The 22,994-nt window shown below is 42.9% G+C and overlaps 1 protein-coding gene across 1 annotated transcript; it reads left to right on the top strand.

Annotated features, from left to right (window-relative positions):
* The first annotated feature begins 172 nt into the window (after positions 1-172).
* Positions 173-21,155, top strand: UBASH3A (ubiquitin associated and SH3 domain containing A). Its single transcript, XM_068179616.1, has 14 exons — positions 173-347; positions 4,396-4,449; positions 5,788-5,974; positions 7,811-8,009; positions 8,702-8,871; positions 10,887-11,095; positions 11,893-12,019; positions 14,103-14,211; positions 15,248-15,370; positions 16,136-16,228; positions 17,252-17,396; positions 19,312-19,418; positions 19,923-20,029; positions 20,721-21,155. The coding sequence occupies exons 1-14, from the start codon at positions 235-237 to the stop codon at positions 20,856-20,858; spliced, it is 1,881 nt and encodes a 626-aa protein (XP_068035717.1). The 5' UTR covers positions 173-234; the 3' UTR covers positions 20,859-21,155.
* Positions 21,156-22,994: the final 1,839 nt, after the last annotated feature.

Raw genomic sequence — 22,994 nt, forward strand, 5'->3', positions numbered from 1 at the left:
CTTTTTCAGCCACGCTATGACAAAAATTCAGAGGCGCAGATTCTATGAAAACAGGATGTCAGGTTTTGTCAGAAAAGATCACAAGGGGTGTAAGTTTTGGTTTTTTTTTTTTCATTTTATCTGCCTCCTTCTCTCTCTCTGTTTCATTTTCTGACTCCCTCCCTCCTTTACACCCTCCTCCCACCTCCCAGTGTCAGCGCTGTGAGCACACGGAGAGGGGAGGACACGGAGGAGATGGCGGAGGCTGAGGCACAGCTGTACGTAAAGGTGTCCAACAAGCCCCGGGGCAGGAGCACCTGTGCCCTCCTCGAGCCTCTCCTGGCCAAAGGATTCCCGGCTCATATCGCGTGAGTAGTGTGCTCAGCTGCCCTTGCACAGGGAGATTTATTTAAGATATGAGGTGTTTGCCATAAAATCCCAACACAGGCAGCCTGGTTTTTGAGATCAGGAGATTGTGCTGCTGCTGGAGGTGATGTCCCTGTGCAGGGATCAGACCTTGCTCTGAATTTCATATATGAAATTCTCATATATAGTATGATATATGAGATATATTCTCATTTACATATATTCTCATATATAGTGTGTATTGCTCACACAGCAAAACCAATCTGCTCAACATCCAGTATTTTAAAATACTGTGTAAACCTAAAATACTGTGTAAACCTAAATCTATAGTATGAGATATGAGATATATTCTCATATATATATTTTCATATATAGTGTGTATTGCCCACACAGCAAAACCAATCTGCTCAATATCCAGTATTTTAAAATACTGTGTAAATCTAAAATATTGTGTAAATCTACATCTATAGTATGATATATGAGATATATTCTTATATATAGTGTGTATTGCTCACACAGCAAAACCGATCTGCTCAATATCCAGTATTTTAAAATACTGTGTAAATCTAAAGACATGCACCCTTCCACATCCTGAGTTTTGAGAGGCTTCTCAATGAGTTGAGAAGTTGACCATAGTTTGCTCTTTGGATACATCCTCTTTCATTTTTTTCTGCTTATTACTCTTATTATAAGGGAATTAAACATGGGTGTAATTTCTAGCCAAAGGTTTTTTCAGGCCTGGCAAAAATTTCCTGCTGGTTGGTGTCACTGGAAACTGTTTTTTTCTCATTAAGATGCCCCCTAAGTCTGTCAATTTTTCTTCCTGTCTTGAATGAGGATCTTGTTCCAAAAATCATGGCTCAATTCTTGGCAGCTCCAATGCATGAGAGAGTAACTGGAGGCAGGTAAAGAAGTTAATGCAAAAGAAAGTGCAGGTCATTCCTCCCCCAGACATGTCTCATGTTGGACAGGCAAGTTTTGGGGAGGATTTTCCAATTTCTGGATAGCAAGTAGGGACATTTTGGTTCAAACTGTTCAAAAAAATAGATCTTATTATTTAAATATCAAAGAACCCCTCATAAAAATATTTTTGAAAGAAGAGCAAAATCTCTCTACCTTTTGACTGAAAATTGAGTGGAAGAGGTTCCATTTGTAAGTGCTGTGTTGTTTTTTGTGAACAGCTGTGGTAGCAATCAGTATCAGACACGATGGGCACAGCTCACAAGGGGACAGTGAGTCCCTTGTTCCCAGTGATGCACAATGGAATTTTAGCTGAAAATATGGCTCATAATTTCTCTATTAATGCTGTAACTTTGGTCAGCTCAAAGTAATCGCTACTTTTTGAATTTTTTTCTGTTTTATGTGATGCTTTTCCAATCCCCTTCAAATGCTGTTACTGAGATGACTTTGTGCTTCCCAGTTCAAAATCAAGAAGCAGCAGCAGAAATACTGTGCAAATTGATGTAAGATAACAAGATATCAAAAAGCAATTTTTAAACGTTTTATTTCCTATTATTGACCTTAAGGCCTTCAAAATTTTGATTGTGTTTTTAAAAAACCTTTCAGCTGTCTCTGTTGTCCCTCAATTAAACCACGAATGAAAGTACTGAAAAGTTTCTTTTGAGATGTCCTGGCCTGAGAAATATGAGGTGGGGTGGAAATATTACAAAATTTTCCATCATGTAGAACCAACAGGCCAAAGCAGCATTTCCCCAACGAACAAAACTCAAATATGTGAGGGTCAAGTCTAGCCTAAGATCAAAAAATTTCCACAAGAAACTGTGCCAGCAGTTTGTTTTAGGGAAGAGCCAGCTTATTCTCACTGTAGATGCATTTTTAATCTACTTTCATTACAGATTCTCAATGGTTTATTCTTCTCTCTATCTGAGAGAAATTGGTACATGCAGAACTTATTCTTTGCATTATTTTTCAATTTTCACTTCTCATCCTGGAAGTGTAGGATTAGTCACACCCTTAGTGGTAAGGGCTCTATAAACCTTGCTGGAAACCATCCTACAGCCAACATGTGACAAGAGAAAAGGTGGGACAGGTATGGAGAAGAGCACGAGAGCAACGAGATGGGATTGAGCAGGATGGCAGTTCATGGCCTCAGGTTTTCCTTGTCTTATTGCATTTAATTTTGTAGGCCCCATGGTAAAGAAAAGCTGAAGCCAAGCTCTGTTTTAGCTTCAGAGCTGTTTGCAGAGTTTGTGCCCAGGTAGGAGAGCAGCATGGCATGAAGTGGTAAAACACTCCCCTGGAGGTGCAATGAGTGCTTCTGAGCCCTGGCATCATTGCCACTGACACTTCCACAAGGCACAGTGTGGGAAATGGATTTGTAGAGGATTCTCAAAGCTTGACAGAAGGCTCACACAGTGTGCATCTCTGTGCAAACCTTGAGATAAGAAATGCTGACTTAGAAATACCATGGAATAGGACAGATGTTGGTGAGAGTAAAATGGAACTAAAAACAAGTTTCAAAGGATGGCCTTGCAAATAAGACTAGATATTTTAGAGAAATAGAACTATGAAAGATGTGTTGTAGTGGGACACGAAGGGTAATTTTAGATGATTGGCTTTAAGGCATTACAGCATGGTGTGGCTAAAGCTGATAGGCCAAGAAACACTTAGAGTGTATTGTAATTAGGAGATAGTTGGCTTCTGATTGTGATGGCGTGAATTATAACATCTGCATTGTCTCACCCTTCACATGAGACTGAAAATGGAATAAAAGCTTTGAAAACGCCTCTCAGTTGCCCTATCTCTGGGTCAGAAAAGGGCTTAATCTGACAGCACAGCAGGAAAGGCTGAGTGAGGAGAGGGACAGAAGGAGGGCTCAGCTGGGGCACAGAAAGGAAATGTGCAGTATTCAGTCACAGAGGGCACGAGCTGGCTTTAGACCTCATGGTTGTGCATTGATCTGGCCATGGGAGCTGATTTACTTTATGGAGAAGAGAGGTAGAAGGTAAAGTTTGAGTGGAAGGGCTCATGTTTGTCCTCATCCCTGTTGACTCCCACTGAAGAGCCAGCAATGGCTGCATAGAAATGTTATTAACAAGCCCAAGAGTAGTTTTTACACTGAAGGGAGGACAGAAGACTGGGAGGGAACATAAGGATGAGCCTGAGTCCTGCAACTCAGTGCACGCACTGCTCATGTGTGATGGTGTCACGGGGATGGATGAAGAACAAAAATGGGAGGAGACAACATAACTCAATGACCTCAGGAGCCAGTGGCCAGAAAAGATGGCCTCAAAATAGAAGGAAAAACATCAGCAGATGCCAAGAAATTCAGTAGTTTTTTTTCCAGTGTCCTCTGTCTCTACACCCCCTTCATGCTTCTTCTGAGAAGTTTGTAGGTGTTTCAGGGGTTCATGAGTGCAGCTGCTGCTTGAACACTGGAATCCTTCACTCATCACCCAGTATTTAGGCACTCATGTGAAAAATGTAGCTGGCTTTTTGAAAGCCCAAGTTAGAAAAGGAAACGTGAATCAAATCCTGTCGCAGAGAACGGAAGTTGCGTTAACAGAGAGAAATGAGAGATTTTGTCCCTCACCTTGGACTGAGCTGCTGGCTTAGATCTTGCTCTCTGCTGGCTCTGGGGGTCCTCAGTCCAGATTCCAAACCCCAATATAATATTGCTTAGTTTTAATGTATGGGCATTATTTTAATGTATGGCCTGGCATCTTGAAACAGACCCTTTTTGCTATGAACCAAGAAAATCCTGTTCTTACAGTGCTTGGATGCATGGTTTATCTAAGCCCAAGGAAATTCATATAGTCAGTAAGGCTGCTAAGGAACACCTCCAGAACACAAAGGAGGGCATCTCATGGGGAGGACAGGTTGCCAATCTTCCAGGAATTAAAGACCTGCAGTGAGAAAAAAGCTATCTGGAAGGCTTCAAGAACAATAACATTTGCTAGGAAAAACTTTCTTGCTAAAGGTCCTGCCTGTGCTGGAAAATAGTCTTGATGACCAAAGTCACTGAATGCCTTTACTTCATAGAAGTTTTCTCTCAGGAATTCTGAGGAACCAATTTTGTGCTTTTTCTAGGCAAAAAGCCTTGGTTGCTACTGGACAAAAGACAATAGAAGATGCAGTAAAATGGTAAGTACCTGTGATTTCTAAGGTGTGCCTTCAAATTAAAGCGGCCTAAGAATTCTTGTTGATGTGCTCATCCTGTCACTGAATTTGAAGTTAGCTGCCATAAAAAACACAAACCTGAATTTGAGAATTTTTTCATTTATTTCACTCAGAGAGAGAAATATTTATATTTGTACTTATTCTGGGACACAAGGTAACTTGCAGAAGGTCCAGGTAAATTTTTAAAAAGCAACTACTTTTACTTTTATCAATGAGTGAGTTCACAGGACCATCTGGTCTGGTCAGAAAATCCTCCCCTGCTTTAAGCCTCCTGAGAGAAAGGAACAAGGAAATAGGGAAATTTCTGTAAACCCATGACTGCACTTAGAAACATGTGCAGAAACAACAACTGAAGGGGAACAGAAAGGCCCATCAAAAATAAAGGTGAAAGGCTGATGGTCAGAGGCAGGTATTATTACAATTTAAATAACTTCTCAGTTTTGAACACCACAAAGTTTTCTCCTCTCTACCAAGACTCTCACGGAGTATTTATATGTCATTCATGTGCTGATAACTGATTTTTTTGTTGTTGCTTTAATTCACCATAACATTAAATACAGTCTTTCCTTGCACTTTCTTTTGGGTTTTCTTTTGCTTTTTTTTTTTTTTTTTGCTTTTTTTCCTTGGTTCAGTTGCTTTTTTCTTTTTTCTTCTGTTTTCTTTTCTTTTGTAAAAAGCCAGAGGAGGCATTTGAGAATGGCATATGCTTTCCAAATAATTTTTTCAGGGATGCTGCCACACTTCCCAACAGCCATTCCCAATCCAACAGCTGCAAAGACAAACATACATCATGTGAAAGACATGGCGAATGATATCATCACATGGCATATAAAATCCTGACCTTTCCTTGTGTGTTTCTGATTTGTCTTGCTAGCTTTTCTTAGGGCTGAATAAAAAGGCTCATTTTGAGTGTTTTTTTAATCTTCAGCTGGTTTTAATTTTGTCATTCTTCAACATGTTCCACCCATTGCCTTTTTCCTCCTCCAGTTCTCTGTTTCCAGTCATGAAAAAGGGGGAAAAAAATCCCCAAACCCTAAAAAGGTATTTTTTGTTTACTCTCATTTTCAGACGCTGACAGAAGGCACATGATAAAATGTAAAGTAGTCACAAAATAAGCAGAAAAAAATTTTCTCTGCTATTTAGTGCTGCAGAGAGAAATATGAGCATTTGCTTCAGCTTTTCATTTGAAAGAAAATAATAAAACTGTATTTCCTTTTTGTGATCTCTACTATGGAGGCCTTCAGCCACAGGAAACCAGAGCCGTGCACACCCTCACCCGCAGTATTACGCTCTTGATTTCAGGTTGCATTCCCACTGCAACGACCCCTCCCTGGATGACCCAATCCCCCAGGAATACGCCCTTTACTTGTGCCCCAGGGGCCGCCTGCACAGCCGCCTGCAGGACTTCTGGAGGGAGAGCAGGCGCCAGTGCGGGAAGAACAGAGCCCACGAGGTCTTCCCACACGTCACCCTCTGCGACTTCTTCACGGTGAGGCAAGGAGAGTGCAAGGGTTGGGTTTCAGCTGGGCGGTGTTTGGTGAAACTGGGCCACCTGCTGTGGTCTGGCGCCAGAACTTGTTAGTGATCAAATGACGTGACCCAGGTCCAGGCACGTTGCTTAATGTTTGAGTGATGATTAATGCCTGAGTGATGCTGAATGTTTGGGTCACAGTTAATGTTTGGGTGGGATGTTTCGGGGTAGCTGGCAGCTGGTACTGGAATCAGATTTATTTCATTTCCTGAGCCTTTCATTTTCTTGGCTACAGTCATCTTGCCTTTGCCATAAGAAAACCTCTACCTGCTCAGCACAGTGTTTCAAAGAAGTTTCCAGTGCCATTTTGGTAGATCCATCTAGAGCAGCCCTGTATTGTAAATGCAGGTGAACCCGGTAGGAAGAAATGCTGATGTCTGACTCCAGTTCAGAAGGCTGAATGATTTATTTATTATAATTATACTATAATACATTAATATACTATTTAAAGGAGATACTAAAACTACATACCTACTTTTCTAACTATTATATCTAACTAACGCACAACTCGTGACCCTCTCTGAGAGTCCAGACTCTGGTGAATTGGATTGGCCATCAGGCTCAAGCAATCTTCACCAGAATCCAACCAAGCAATCACCCCAGGTAAACAATTCTCCAAACACATTCCACATGGGAAAAACAAGGAGCAGAAATAGAAATTGTTTTCTCTTTCTTCTCTCTGTGCTCCTCTATGAAAAAAATCCTGAGAGAGAGAAGAATGGGACTGCCACAGCTCTGTGCAGTTCAGTTGCTGTCAGGCTTCCATGTGTCCATTGCTGCATGGATTTAGGATGATATACCTTCCCAGCCAGGGGAGCAGTGGCTGCCATCAGCCGGCTGTGCAGCAGGGACAGGGTTATCCTAGAATGCAGACAGCTTTGGTACAAGCCTGTGGGAATCTCAGGAAAAGCTTTGCCTTCCCAAGAGAGCCCCGTCAGCCGGTCACTGCTATGGTGGCATGTCCCAGATTTTACTCTTTTTATTGAAGCTGAAGATTTTGTGAAATCTTTTGTGAAGTCCAGCACTGGACTGGTCTGGAAAAACTCTGGAGCCTCCTGGAATCCAGTTATAGCATGTTGATGGTGAAACACATGAACATCAGCTGTGTCTGGGATGTGCTGAAACAGGCTTGGGCTAGAGCAGCTGGACAAAAATTACTTTGTTCCTCATACTTTTATGTTAAACCATTAAGTGCTTCCTTCCCCCTAAGGGTGGGTCATCGCAACCATGCCAAAAAGTAGAGACAGTGAAAATAAGAGTATTTTTTTGCAAAATACTGAGTGGTGCTCTGTGACCATTAAACACAATTATACAGAATAAAAATCATTCATTAATAATGAATGCCATGCTCTTGGGAGGCATCAGGTTTAAAGGCCTTTCTGGAGAGATGACTGCATTGCAACCCTCACCTTGCACATCTCAGTAAAGGACTGTAGGATAACAGTAACACAAATTCCTACTTAGAATTGAAGAGGGAAATCATGATCCCTGTCTCATTTCAGACTGGTTCCTGCACACCTGACAGATAGTAAAATATTTTGGCTTTTTCCTACCCATCTAGATATACCTTGGGTTGAAGGTTCCATCTCCTGTTATAGCACCAGGACACTGTGCTGATCCAACTGCCAAATACTGCTGGGTTTAATGCCATGAATTTCAGGCAAATTCCTAGGTATTTTGTGTTTCTCAGGAAATTTATAGCCCCACAGTTTTCTGGCAGTGCTGTATGACAGAGGCTACAACACTGGCTGTGAGCTGGTGGGTAAAGCCTGTTCCTCCTCTGTTTTCTTTCAGTGTGAAGACCAGAAAGTGGAATTGTTGTATGACATCTTAAAGCAAGTTGGTGACAGATTTTCCCAGACCTTTCCACCATCCATTTCCCTAACACTACATGCATCTCCCAGCTACCTTGGCTTCTTCATTGATGACAGCCAGGCAAATGTCCTCAAAGAGTTTGCTGTGGCATTCTCATCAGAGGCTTCAGCCCTGGCAGGTAGGACCAACACCAGAGGGAAAACGGGTGGGTTGTAGCACAAAAGCGTAGCCATGGTACTGGAAACATTCCCTGTGTCTCCAGGGGAGCTTAGATTATGTTGTTCTGCCAGCAAACAGCCTGTGCTCCTACAGATTTGCAAGCAGAGTAGCCAGAGGAGCATGCTTTATTCCTTGAAGACACAGCACTTTTGCCTAGACGCTGAAATGATCCTGTGTGCAACTCGGCAGGTGATTGATCAGGATATCCAAGATGGGCAGGGACATAACACTCCCCAGATCTCCACCCTCATGGTACTGTAGCACTATGATGGCTTGGCTCCATCCCTAGGAGTAGGGCCTAATACTTTTCCCAAGGGAAACAGCATCACCAGTGGAGACTGAAAGCGCACAGCCCCACCACAGCTTTGTCTGGGAGAAATGAGTTCAGTACACCTCAGCCTGGGAGAGGAAATCCAAGCATGATCATTTCTTTTCCTCACAGATAAAGCCAGGAAGCAAATCCAGTCCACATTTGTGAATGATTTTGGCGTGATTAAAACCATGACACCCTTCAAAAACATTATTCAGTAGAGCTACTCTACCACTAGTTACTATGATATTGCCTGCATCATGCAGATTGTGTAGGATAAAACAAGAGGAGCTTTAAACAACCTTTGTTCCTGTGTCGTGATGTGATTGTTTCATCCCTAGACTGCCACGTGAAGCCCTCCTTGAAGCAGTTCCACCTTACCTTGGCTCACAGGTTTTATCCTCACCACCAGAAGACTTTGGAGCAACTGGCCAAATGCATTAACCCAGGGGAGCCCTGCCAGTGGGTGGCTGCTCTCTATTCACGGGACATGCGTTTTGTGCATTACCAGGTACGGGAATCAGATTTATTTTATCTCCTGAGCCTTTCATTTTCTTGGCTACAGTTATCTTGCCTTTTCCATCTTTAAGAAAATCTCTGCCTGCTAAGCACAGTGTTTCAAAGAGCATGGTTGTTTCCAGTGCCATTTTGGACTGAAAACCTCCACTCCTGAACTAGTAGATAATACCTTTATTTTGGTAGGTTGCTTGACCTGCATGTCTCAAAATCTAATTCCAAACCCCAGTGGAAAAAACCCCAATCTTACCATGACATGAGAAAATAAGAGACAGGAAATCATGATCCTTTAATATTTTCTAAGATTTGTCAGTTTGCAGTTTTGCAGCAAAATTCCCTTCAGCAAAATTAGTTTTCTTGATTGTTCCAGCCATGATGAAAACTGCAGCTGTGAGCAGGGGTCAGTTCTCGCTGATGATTTTCTGCTTAGCAGACTCTTATTTGAAACCAGTCAACATTCTTTCAGTTCTCATTTCCAAATTTAAATTACGGAATGTTCAACAGCTTTTTGTCAGATCAGTAAATCACTTTGTCACAAGTCTCGTGTTGGATTTTAGTCACACTCAGGAGAGCTGCAAGCAATCACAAAAATAGGTCAGATCTATGTTTGCTTTCAAATAAGTCTGTGCCAGTTAGAGGGGGGAAAAAGTATTTTTGTGAAAACTAAGTGCCTGTTTTTACACATATTATAAGTGTGGTAGTGTCTTCCTTTTCTGCAGGGAATTCTCAGAACTTTGGGCCTGTAAGTCAAAGCTCAGAATTAAACACAGGACTTGATCTGAGACTTTGGAACAGGCTTCCAAACTTAGGTGCTAGAAGCAAGAATGTGGATTTATAGTTTAAAGCAGAGACACATTAAGTAGAGGAAAGTTTAGAGTTTTAGAGTTTAAGATATAGAAAAAATAAAAGTAGTTACAAAGGTAAACAAGGAGTTTAGGATGCAGTACTGTAGGTTTGTGTGTCATAACATGATTGGTTAAGAAAGCCGCACTGTAGCATGGGGCCATAAGATGAAATATTTAAGGATTGGGTCAAAAACATAAATATCCTTGTTGGCAGTGTTTTATTGGTCAATAAATCCTTAAAAGATCTTGTAACTAGGGGTCTTGTGACCTTCTGAGCCTTGCTGTGAAGATGTGAGCCAAACTCACCCTTTCTGCCTATGTAGAAGATAAGAAAAATAAATCACATCATCTAAAAAAAGTCAGAGGTCCCGTCTCAAATTCTTTCCAAAATCCCCATACTTTTCCTCTGCCAACATGCCACTAAGGAGAAGGTCACAGAGTGGAAAACAGAGCTGGTTCTGTGTCCAGGAGAGGTGAACAACCATCCCCTGAGTCTCAGGGTCTGCAGATCGAGGTGACCCCGAGAATGTAAAAGTCCTCGTTTCTCAGCTCGCGCAGCCAAAGAAGGAGTCTGGAATGCATAGGGTCGGTTTCTCAAGGCTGTTTATTTTCTCTTATCTATAACATTCTTTCTCTGCCCTGCTGAGCTCTGTCCAGCAGGTCATCCATGGCATTCTGTCTGCCCTCTAGGGCGGTGTTCACATTTTATACCAAAAACGATGTGTACTGTGTTTACAGTCACGTGCCAATATTGATCATTTATGTTAGACAGTGTGTCTCTACCTTAAAACAACAGAAAAGTGTCACCATCACAGCAAGACATGGAGGGCAAGAAGAAGGAGAAGAAGGTGACATGACCAAATCCCTCCATCTTGTTCCCTCAAACCCCATTCTAAAAAGCCCCAGAATTCTACTTTTTCACCCTGTGTCAATTCACCTATCACACTACTCAAAGCCTTGTGGTTTGTAATTCCTCGTACAAAGTTGGCAGTTTTTCCCATGAGCTAAAATCGAAGCCACAGGTGTTTCTGACTTCGTGCCAAGGTCCCCGAGCCCCCTGCCAGGGTCTGGAGACAGCCAGGGCAGCCAGAGGGATGTCCTGGGTTCCCACACCTGAGCAGCTGCAGCACGGGGAACACCCTGACCCTGCTGTGTGACCCCACAGAGGCTGAGGGCCCTCTTCCAGTACAAGCCCCAGAACATTGACGAGCTGATGATCAAGGCTGGGGATTTGATCTACGTGGACCCAAGGCAGCAGAGCGATGTGAGCGAGGGCTGGGTGATCGGCACCTCGCACCGCACCGGCTGCAGGGGCTTCCTCCCAGAGAACTACACCGAGAAGGCCCACGAGTCAGACACCTGGGTCAAGCACAGGTAACTTGGGATTTCATGGGTGTGGCTTTCCTTGGCAGTTTTTCCTTGCTGGGGTCTGTGGACAGAGGGGGAATCCTGAGGGTCTGGGTGGGATATCTGAGAGAAAAGAGACAGGACACACACCTGCAGGCACCCAGAGTTCATAAGTTCAGCTGCTCAAGGGATGACCCCTGTTCACTCTTAAAGAACCTGAACGCCCTAATGAATTTTGAAAGAGCACATTCTACCAGGGCAGTCTCAGCCTTCAGCCTGGCTCTCTGCTCTCTTCTTTTTTTTCTCCTCATTTCAAGGGCTTGTAAAGTTAGCTTGAAATGAAATCACACAAAGGTTGCTCCACCACCTTGGCACCACCCTTATCTTGTTGATGTACCCTGCATCAGAAGGCACCTGTCTGGCTTCCTGCACTTCATTCTGCAGCTGACATTCTGCAGCAGAGCTGATGCTACTTGTAGATTAGAACTGATTTTTCTAAGCTGGGAAGTTTTGGTGCACTTCTTGATGTCTCAGAGAAAGGGAGGAGGCCATCAGGTAGTTATTTCCTGCTTGAAGGTCCCACTTTGGCAGGGTTGCACCCAATATACACCAGCAGTTCCTCATATTTTAACCTCATTTTTATGGGGCATATTCTAAATGAACAGCAAAGCTATGAGGTGGATTGCAAGTGTGCAAAAAGTATTGAATGGAACACGAGTCCTGACCTGCTGATCCTGTAAACAACATAATGACACAAAAGTCTCTTCTATTTGTGTGCCTGTATGTTTGTGTGTGTGTGCGTGTTGCTTCTGCTTTTTCTGCAGGGAATATGTTTTTGACACAGCTTCAAGATCCTTCACCAAAACAGAAAAGGAACCCAATGTAAAGCTGAATGGGGAAGCCCAAAATCTCAGTATGTCAAGGAGTGTAACCAATGTTCTTTCTCTTCAGGTAATTGTTTATTCAATTTCTCATCTTTGCCACATGCTTTGGCAGATATGCTATTAGTTAATAGCATTTGGTAAATTTAGTCATATCTTCCTTTTCCTCCCTCATATTTTCATGTTTTGTTGTACATTTATATACACTGTTTTATTTATTATGTTGTACATTTATATATACATACACACTCATACAGTATTGTATAATATCTCATACATTTTTCTGTAATGTATATGATGTATATCACACTTGTCTTTCATAAATCTTTCCCTGTTCCTGTCATAATAGCACAGCACAAGAGTTCTCTGCTCAGGTTTCTCTGAGCACAGCCTCAGTGGCTATGGAGACAAGTCTGACAGGTGAGACACAGGCACAACCTCCCCTGACTTCCACATGGCTTCAGGCAGAGTAAATAAATCAGAATTAGGCTCACTGTTCACGGCTGCTCTTATGTCTGGATTCTGTGGATGTCATCTTGGAGGCTTCCATGGCCCCAGATGACATTTAAATGTTCAGTTTTCTTCTTTATTTTTAGATATGTAGCTAGTGCTGATAACTGCACAGAACAGCTAGCTGGAGTGGTTAACAGCACTGGTAGGATCACATTTTTCGCCCAGATCCAGAATCTACAGGTAGCAATTTTTGTCGTGTCCACTAGTCTTCTGGTAGGAAGAGCAAAACAAATAAGAACTCTGATTTTTTCCTACAGCACATTTGCACCTGCTTTGCCTTTTTGGCTCTGTCAGAGACACCAAAATGCATTTTCAGCATGCCTCAGAAACCCCTTTAGCTTGCTGGCCCCACAGCCTCTCTTCCTGCTGTGCTGGGCAATAACCCTGGTCTGGTTTGTGCTAACATCAGAGAAACTGAGGGCATCTTGAGGGAACTTCCATCCTGGAGCCTCCAGCACACCATGTATATGACTGTAAGAACTTTCTGAACAAGTCACACGTCCTTCCTCTGGCTCTTGGCCTCTCTTATCCAGGTGAGATCTGTGGCAGAGCCAAGGCTTGGCCTGAGAAACATGTTTTGCAGAAGGGCACATCTCCAATCTAGAGTTTCCCTGGCCTCTGGGTTCCTCTCAAGGAGAAGAGGAAGACCACAAAACCTTGGGTCTATACTCTGTTCTTGTGGCAGTTGATGGGCATTTCATGGCAGAAGTACAAGTATTTACCAGAATGCATGAATATCAACCTCAAACGGCTTCTTAAGAGTTCCCTTCTCTGTAGAAGAAGATGCAGAGCACTTAATTCAGTACAGCAGCAGTAACACTGTTTTAAAATTTTGAAACCTTTGCCCTGTTTCTCCTTATCTTCTTCTCATTTGTATTTAATGTGCATTGTATACTTACCCCAAACTACTTCAAACGTATTTGTAATTCCATGCAGTCTAAGTTAAAAAAGGGGCCCTGTAGGAGATCTGGGTTCACTGTTGATTTGGCCACACAGTTATGAAATTGTAGTAGTATTTTCACTAGGAAAAGAAGGAGAAGCTTGGTGTTAGTCCTGGTGTAGAAAAGGGCATTTCCAGTCAGATCTTAGCTAATTTTCTGGTTTTTGTTTGTATCACACATATGATATAAATTAAAGTTATGATTCCTTCCCACACTGAGGCTAAAAGATCTGTTACCAGCACTGCCTTTCACTTGTGCTAACACAGAATTAGAACCTGCAGCCCATGAGGGTCAGGGATGTGACCTCTGACAGGAGAAGAGGAAGTGGCCTTAAGCCACACCAGGGAAGGTTCAGGCTGGATATCAGGAAGAATTTTTCCACTGAAAGGATGGTCAAGCATTGAACAGACTTCCCAGGGAGACGTTGAGTCACCAAACCTGGAAGTGTACAAGAAACAACTGGATGTGGCACTCAGTGCTGTGCTTGAGTTGACAACATGCTGGTCAGTCAAAGGTTGGACTCAATAATCCCAAAGGTCTTTTCCAGCCTTATTTTATGATTCTCTTTCCTTCAGTGGAGAACCAGACAGGCTTATCACTGTCCTAAGGACAGGCACCTATTGTGCTGTCTCTTCTCCAGGAATCCAGGCTTTTCCTGCAGGTTGTAGGTAACATCCTTATGAAACTCCCTTTTCCCAGCTGTCTCAGAACTCTGCCCTGAGGAGAGGGGTGCTGGTGATGTGCCACGGGGAAAGAGTGGATCAGGTCTTCGGCAAATCTTGGCTTCAGCAGTGCCTGACTGCAGATGGTGAGTAAGGTAACAGGGAGATCTTCAAAAACCAGGACCAAACCAAATTAACCCCAGTAATGGGCAGAAGAGAGTCAATCTTTGTGTAAATGTCAACGCTGGTACAAAGGAGTGGTAACAGTGCAAGTCAGGCACAGCACTGCTTCCACCTGCACGTAACCAGGTCACAATGTCCTAAAGTCCTTCATGTTTATGCTCCCTCCATTCTGCAGATAAACAAAGCTCTTGTGCTGCTGATGGAAGCGTGGCTCACTGGTACATGAATAAATCCCAGGAGCACCCTCATCACCTCTCATTATGTGAGGTGACGGTTGTCAGACCCCTCCACCTTTCTGGGCCTGAGTCAGAATCACAGGCTCTTGATCAGCCACACTACATCACTAGTCCAGCCTGGGCAATCTGTGGTGAAAATGAAATGTCAGCGCTGACATAAATTAAAATCTGAATTTACTCTCTCTCCCTCAAAAAATAAAAAGAAAAATGTATGTTTTCAGGTGAAGAAAACTGACCCAAAACTGGGAAATGTGTGTCAGGAGGAAGGAGGGGAACAAGAAGGTGGGAGTTCACAAGTGAGAGCTTTATGCTGAAAGTCTGCCTTGCTATGCTGGAGATTCCCCATGTTTATTGCACGGAATTCACAGCAGATAAGGAGAGTGGTACCATATAGCTGCATAATCAATGCATTGCTTTCATTTTCATTCAGTGGAAATGGGGTTTTTTGGTCATTTTGGCAACTGTAAAAGAATATAGCTAGGGAGTCGATTTTTGTTTCTCTTGAGTCCCACAAAGCCAAATTCTCCTGATTTCTTGTTCTTTCCCTCCTCCTCCCCATTTGCTCCTTCTGAGCTTGAAGAAGAGGGGCTGTTCTCTTAGGACAGATGATTTCCCAAGCCAGTGTTGTGACCTTAAAACATGATCCCTTCAAGGTAACAGCACTGGCTGTTTTTCATCAGTGAGACACAGACTGTCTGTAAAACAAACATGACACAGCTGCTGCCTCCCTTTTGCCACAGCAAAATGTCCTGCCTTGTTTCAGGGAAATACTACAGAGCAGATCTGAACTTTCCCTCCTCCCTGCCAAGGCAGAAAGACAGCATGAAGAAGTTTGAATGTGATCCTCCTTTATCTTGCTGTGGTGTTTTCCAGTCAAGGCTTATAGGTAAGCTGGATATTAACCTCCTGTAAATGTAAGGGTTTGGAGAGCAGCCTGTCATCATCTGCCAAAGCTCACGCTGGCCTTGCAGCAGAAAAATTTCCCGCCAGCACTCACTGTGGCCACAATTCTCTGTGGGCAACCACTGCAAGATCTTCTTAAATAGTAAAACAGAGAACACAGCTGGTTACTTGTCTTGGAGACCCCCTCTGCCAGCTCCTGGAAGAAGCCTGTGCACTACCCGTGCCCTGCTGCTTGTCTGCAAGGGATGAATGTCTTATGCAGTTGTCCCTGAGTGGACAGTGAGGAGTGAAGGGGCTGGCCAGAGGAAACAGCTCCATGGTCAGCAGAGTGTGGTCACCTTGCTGCAGGAGGATGGGTGGTGTGGGCTAGGCTGACTCAATTCACTCCGCAGATGAAGTTGGTTGTGCTCCCTGAGCAAGATGCATGACTGTGACAGGGCTGATCTGCTGCAATTGCTTGTCTCTGATGGCTCAGATATATGGGGACAGCCACATGCCTATAACTGCTGTTTGCAGATTTGGGGCGAATCTTCTGTAATTATCTTACCAACATCATTTTAGAACTGATGTTTCCACCAGAATAAGCTTTCTAATGAGCTCAATCAGCAGATAATGGGAAGAAAATGAATAGAAAGGGACTGTCAATATATCCCATGTTGATGAAATTGCAAAGCTCTGAGGGTTTTTTTTTTGCAGAAAGTGTTTTGTAGTAATTTCTCATCTGTCACACTTTGCTGTTGCCATCCAGGGGAAGCTCTGCTGGACCAGGAGGTGACAGTCAGCTACGTGTACTCGTCCCCTGCCCTGGGCTGCGTGCAGACAGCTCAGCACATACTGCAGGGTAAGGCAGCAAAACCTGCCAGGTGCTTCTGCCACCCTGCAAACATCTCCAACAAACTTCTGTGAAGCATCTGACATGAGCAATTAGGAAGGTGCACAACTGTGTGGTTGGTTGTGGTTTTCTTTAAGCAGGCAAGACCAAGTGGTTTTGACTGCTGGTATTGCAGGCAGCAACAAACCTGCTGGTGTGTGTGCATTCTGTGGATAAATCAGAGTGCCTCTGGGTCTTCCTAGCTAGAATGGAATCTAATGTTATATGAAACAGAGTGGAATTCCATTAGAATGGAATCTAATGTTATATCTGCTGGAATTCCACATTAGTAGCTGCTCATCAAATCACACTGCCACCTCTTCCAGAAAATATTTTGACCCAAGTATCAGATGTTTCCAGAGCTCTGAAGGATCTGAATGTGAATCAGGGAAGGCTGCTTCCATGATTCCTTTTGTGAACCGAACTATTTTAATTTAATATTGCAGAACATCTTTCTCTTCCTTTCCTCTCCCTCTAATCTTTTTTCATCTCCTGTTCCTTTCAGCAAGTTCACAGTTCTTTACCATGTTTACATCAGAATGCATTCACTGACACTCATTAACCTCTCTTGAGAATACTCAAAAAATAATGTCTCTTTTGACAAGATAATTCCATTTCTAATACTGGACAATTTGGACAATTTACTGCCCCACTGAGGAACATGGAGCAAAATGCTATATAAAAATGGTAAAAATATTTCCTGTCTGAAGTTTATTCAGATTGCAACATTGCAAAACTGAGTTTTTTTCCTTCTAGCAGAGCATCACAAGAGAGCTTCAAAATTTATGATCATTATAATGATGATAATAATTTGCAGTCCCTTTATGTTAGTCATACAATAATATAATTGTGGCTTCCTTTAATTAATTGGTTGATAATAAGTAATTCATTTTCACTAATGAAAGTGCAACAGCAAAAAAAGGCAGAATGTATAGCCTGAATGTTGCACTTTGAGTGTACCTTTCTGCTAATATATATTTCTTGTTCTTGCAGGGCTTAAATTAAATCAAAAAGTCAGAATCAGGGTGGAACCAGGACTGTTTGAATGGACCAAGTGGGAAGCAAGCAGAGCAATCCCTAACTTCATGACTGTGGAAGAACTGGTGGAGGCATCTTACGGCATAGATACAAGTTACAGGTAATTGCTCTGTGTCTGATAAAGCTGTGGGGTTTTTCCCTGAGCTGTCTTGTCTTTTTATGTGTCACAAATCATTACAAACACTGCAAAGATGGGGTGATTCTGATCAAATTCAGATCAAAATATGATAGAAAAATAAGATATGCTGTGCATGGCACCAGCCCTCCTCTGGTGTTGCCTTGACGTTATGGGCATCAATGTCAGGTCCCAGGAGCTTTGCTTTTACCTTTGGTTCATGTGAAAAACACTTTGGGAATGTGAAGAATAACCTGATTTTCAGTGACAAAGAAATGTGGCGTTATATAAGGTCAGTCAGCCCTTGGCTGAGGGTCTGCAGGGCAGCAGCAAGAGGTTTTGAGGACAGGCAAGATAAGAGCATTTCGCTTTAACTGATGTTTCTGGCATCATTTTAAGTTGCTCAAAGATTAATACTGTGCTCAGCAAGGACTTTTTGGAGCCCTCATAACTTGGTGGGGTGAGGGTCGATGCCTTTTCTGAGCACGTGCAAACCACAGCCTGACAGGAAATGATAAACCTCCAATTCAGACTAGCTCCTCATCTTGTTCACATACCAGGCTGCTCAGTGTTTGCAGTGCACAGCCAGATCCAGGAAATTACTCAGCTGTCTCTGGGATTTCCCATGTATTCAAGAAAGGGGGAAAGGAAACATCTCATGTATTAACACATTCCTTACAGCCAAGGATGTATCTTTGTTTGAGACTGCATAAAGTCTCCAAAATCCTCTTTTTTTTTTTGAGCACAGGTCTTTCTGGTGTGTTCTTCACTAACAGACTGTATTCTCTAGGGCTTTTTTGGTACAAAATCACTTGCTTCAAAAGAAACTGTGCAAATGCCCAGCAGTGGGAGGTTCAGAGGGGAATCTCTAAGGCAATGTTAACTACAGTGTTTAGGCCCCTCATAGCTCGCTCAGGTCCAGGGTGGATGAACTATAAACTTGCACATAGAATGCCAGTTTCTTCCCATCAATTGCAGGGCTAAAAAATCCTTGGGTGCCAGGTGTTATGAATGAGTCTTTGAGATAACTTAAAAAATCACCAGCAAAGGGTATCAGTAAAAACCAGATATAAAATCAAGCATCAGCACAACAAAATTCATTGCCAAGGTTCACTCTACTACTGAGCTCGTGGGACAGCAGGGTCTGGCGTTACCAATTCAACCACTGCAAAAGCTGTCCATCACCCAAGCCCCACCAGACCTCTGAGGCTGCCCTGATTCACAACAGTGTGAAGGTCTGGCTCTTAGTTTTTTTGGGTGCCTGGAAAGCCTTGGTCTATAAAAGAAAGAAGAATGCCTGGTCTCAGCAGAAGTGCTCAGATACTTTGTAGTGATGCATTGTGATTACTGTCCCTGGAAAAACCTTTTTTTAAAAATCTAGCAGTGGAAGTCTTTACTATCCATTTGGCCAGCAATGCAGATAAGCTTCGTTCATTGTAGATTTTATTTACTTGGTTTATTGAGGAGATTAATGCTGAGGTACCAAATCTTGCAAGCATTCACATCATTATTGTCTCTTCTTTGTTTGAACTCAGTCAGGATTGGAAGACCCAGGCAGCTCTGCAGCTCATGTCTGGGAAGTGGTCCTGGCTGGCAGAATTTCTCAAAGCTTTTCTTAGGCACAAATCCTGCTTTAAATAATCTCCACTGTAAACTACAAGTTTAATTGAAGCCTGGTTTTCCCTGCATCTGGTGCTTTATGAGCTATGAGACTTAGCCATGAAATTTAATGGAAATTTCTCAGAGAGAAGCTAATGCTTCAGACAAGCAGAGGTAACAGCGTGTCAGCCAAGCCAGCAGATAAACCTTTTAACTAAGTGCCTTTTCTCTGGTGTAGTCATTCAATGCTGCTAAGAGTGTATTCATCTAGATTAACATATATTTGTGATTTTATTGTCAGGGGTAACTTCCCACTGTCTTCTCTGGTGCCATCGGAAAGTTACGAAGATTATGTCAGCAGAAGCTCTGCAGTTATAAAACACATCATCAGTGCCTGCCCCTGCAAAGGTAGAGTTTCAGGTCTTTAAATATTCTGTCAGACCCTTGCAATAACAGGAACTGGCAGAGATTTGCTAGCAGATTTGCCAGCAGATTTGGCACTGCACAGAGCTTAAGGTAGACTCAGTGCTTGTCCTGGGCTACACTGAAGTAACATAAATGTAATTTATGGAATAGAAATGAAAAAAAATAAAATAAAACTGAGACAGTAGAGTACTAAAATTGCAAAAAATATATGCTTTTCTTCATCTTTCTACATCAGGATGGAGCTCAGCAAATGAAAATAGGCTTTTCTGGAAAGCTTTTTTCTCTTTCCCTCGCAAATGCCTTCTCTCAGTAGCTGGTATGCTCAACACACCAGCTATTTTCTGCCCACCACAACATGCCCTGTCACATTGTCAAAAAGGTCTGCAAAAATGAACAGTCCCAAAGCCACCTCATCTCTATCTGATGGGGAACGTGGCAGTGCTGCAGCTCCCTTACCATGGTTCTTTGCTTTTCCTGCTGTGCCAGGTGTCATCCTCATCGTGGGCCACGGCTCCTCCTTGGTACCTCTCACCCAAGCTCTCACAGGGCTCCCCAGCAGAGACAGCAGAGACTTTGCCCAGATGGTGCAGAAGGTGAGAGGATTTTATTCCATCAGGAAGCCTTTGTGTTGTTTCTTTATGTTTTTAATAAGGAGACTGCCTATGCAGCAAGACGTGTAACAGCATGCCAGCACCAGTGACATCAGCTCTCTTGTTCCAAAGGGAGTCTCACAAAGTTTTAGCAAAGCACTGGAGGTAAAGAGAAGGATTTTATTCCGGGGGCTTTGTATGTGACTGGCACTTAAGTCTTTGGAGAAGATTTTCATCTGGAAAGTCAATGTCACATAACACCTACAGACAAGAGGCACATTTGGAAACCTCTCCACTTGGAGCTAGTCTCCTTCCTTTCAAAGTGGGAAAAGAAGGCTTTGGGGTGACCTAATTGCAGCCTTCCAGTACCTGAAGGGAGCCTACAAGAAAGATGGAGAGAAACTTCACGAGCCTGGAGTTACAGGACAAGGGGCAATGGCTTCAAACTGACAGAGAGTAGGTTTAGATTGGATACTAGGAAGAAATTCTTTACTGTGGGGGAGGGTGAGGCACAGGAACAGCTTGCCCAGGTATGAATTTCGAGTGGTGACACAAGTTCAGCTTTCACCCCTCAGGCTTCCAGCCTGGTTTTAGCTCATTTCAGAAGTGACAGAATATCAGGGGCTGCTCTTTTCTGTAGCAAAGCCCCTCCTTCAAGTCAAAGTAATGACCCTGCTGGTAACTTCCTTCTCAGATCCCTTCCCTGAGCATGTGTTTCTGTGAAGAAGAGAAAGAGGAGAACAAATGGCAGATGGTCAACCCACCAGTGAAGACATTAACTCATGGAGCAAACGCAGCATTTAACTGGAAAAATACTATCATGGAAGACTAAAAGGTCATCTCTGCCTTTGCAGTTCTCAAAAAGGAGCCAAAGGCAGGCTATGGTTCATCGCAGTCCAGTGATTCATCCAGAAGACACACAGAGGGTGGGAAATGCCCTCTCAGAGCTGTCAAAACACAGAAAAACACTTCCGAGTTTGGTGCCTGGATTTTGTTTTTATTTTGGTGACTGAGAAGAATGAACTTAAGAAGTGGCGCTCAAGTGAGAAATAACACTTCTGGTGGTGGTGAGGAAAGCACCTTTTAACCTTTCCTGAGCATAAAAAAAATGTTTAATAAATATGGATATTTAACTATTTGATTATAAACTCCACTCCAAGAGGCACTGAAGTAAACAATGCTGTATTTTTAAGACTGAACTACATCCAGCAAGAATTCCCTTTTTTTTTTTTTCCTTCTTTAGTTACTTGGGTATTTTCAGACAACAGAAAAACTGGGACTGAAAAAAGTCAGCTCCTACCTGAAGAGGAGACCAACTCTAGCTAAAGCCACTGTATTTCCTGTTCACTCCATCAGTTCTGTGAGAGCAAATACCACACTGACTCTTTATTCACTCTTCTATGAAGGGAGTCCATTTTCCATCACATCAGCTCCTCATCCAGCAATTCTCAAGTGATGCATATTGCCAAAGGGTCTAAATTATTTCTTTTTGAAGGGAAATGAGCCAATTGCTTTACTGTTTCTGGGACAAAGAAAGATGCCCTGTGTTACTGTACTGGTGATAAAACTGTGACATGAGAAGCTTTAACTCTGAACCCTTCCCGAGGTGGCACTTGCAGAACAACAGCTTTACTTTGTGCTGAATTTATAATGGTGACCCACCTTCCCAGTGGGTCATCTGGAAGGTTTCTGCAGCTCTTCTCTAGGTGATGTGTTTAATTAACAGAACGTAGCCCTGAAATTTTATGCACAAACAGGAACATGCCTTTCCACTGTCTGTTTTTCTCCTGCTTTTCCTTTCTGCTTTTCAGATAACTGCCTCCAGGAAAGTACAATGTTTCTTTCAATGAAAGGAAAAAGTGAAAATATTTCTTTCAGAGCATAACTAAAAAATGTTTTCATTTTCACTCCTCACTACCTGCTCCTATGTGACATCTCCCTGCATGCCATTAACCATCGGGGCATGCAGAGGAGCCCATCCAACATTCCAGCTTTGGGGCTGAGAAGTGCCTGACAGGCACCTTTATCTGTGGGTGTAGAGATTTTGTTATCTCAGCTGTGCAGCTGCAATGATTCATTCTGACTTTCCAGCTCTGGTGGAGTTGCTTGAGCTCTCAGTTTTCTGACAGTGCTGCAATTTTACAGTGAAAGTCAAATGTCCCAGGGCTAAGACAGGAGCTCTTTAATGAGCAAGGGCACAGGACTCAAGCTCAGGAGATGGTGGCTACAGCTGCAGTCCTAGAAAAAAGAGAAAAACACCAAATGTCACCACAACTTTTTCTTAATCAGGGGAAGCAGGATGCCACTGCAATGCTGAGAGGACTGTGGCTTGGCTACTTCTCCACATCTCAGCCCAGCACACACTTGTGTCAGCCAAGAGAGGCAGGTGTGGTGAGGGATGATTTTGCTCTGAGCTCTGAAGATGGTGGCCAGGCTCCTCTGTGGCCAGCAGGGAGGGCAGTGACTCACAGGTCTGGCTGAGAAAGGGCTGTATTATACAAGAAAATCAGCAACACCACTTAAAAGACTGGTCATTTTTAATGTATTAGTGACATTAAATTTCATTACAAATTTTCTTCTACCTTTCTAGAGATAACAAGGGTTATTTTTTTCCATAATGCTGTTATACATTAATCCTAGACTGGGCTGCAAACACCAGTTTGGTTTAAGAATCTGTGTCTTCCTTTAAAATACCAAAATAAAATACCGAGTGAGATCTCTCCCTTCACCCACTGGAATCACATGTATTGTCAGGGTGGGTCAGTTGTGAAAAATAACCTGTAAGAACAGCATCATCTCATTTCTTTAACAGCATCTTCTCCTTTCTTTAACAGCTTTCCTATGCTGCTGTCACTGTGTATAATGTAACAATGAAACTGCTTTTTGCTTTTCAGTCCTTCTAGTCTGCAGAAACAATGTTGCTGAAAGCCAGTTAATGGCACTCTAATCCTGTTATTATCCATCCAGC

The sequence above is a fragment of the Anomalospiza imberbis genome, chromosome 2 (genome assembly GCF_031753505.1).
Source record: "Anomalospiza imberbis isolate Cuckoo-Finch-1a 21T00152 chromosome 2, ASM3175350v1, whole genome shotgun sequence".
Classification (NCBI taxonomy): domain Eukaryota; kingdom Metazoa; phylum Chordata; class Aves; order Passeriformes; family Viduidae; genus Anomalospiza; species Anomalospiza imberbis.

Excerpts from the sequence above, each read along its gene's own strand:
- UBASH3A (XM_068179616.1), top strand. The coding sequence starts at position 235 with ATGGCGGAGGCTGAGGCACAGCTGTACGTAAAGGTGTCCAACAAGCCC. Across the intron at positions 348-4,395 it reads GGATTCCCGGCTCATATCGC|GCAAAAAGCCTTGGTTGCTA; the intron begins GTGAGTAGTGTG and ends TGCTTTTTCTAG. Across the intron at positions 4,450-5,787 it reads ATAGAAGATGCAGTAAAATG|GTTGCATTCCCACTGCAACG; the intron begins GTAAGTACCTGT and ends TCTTGATTTCAG.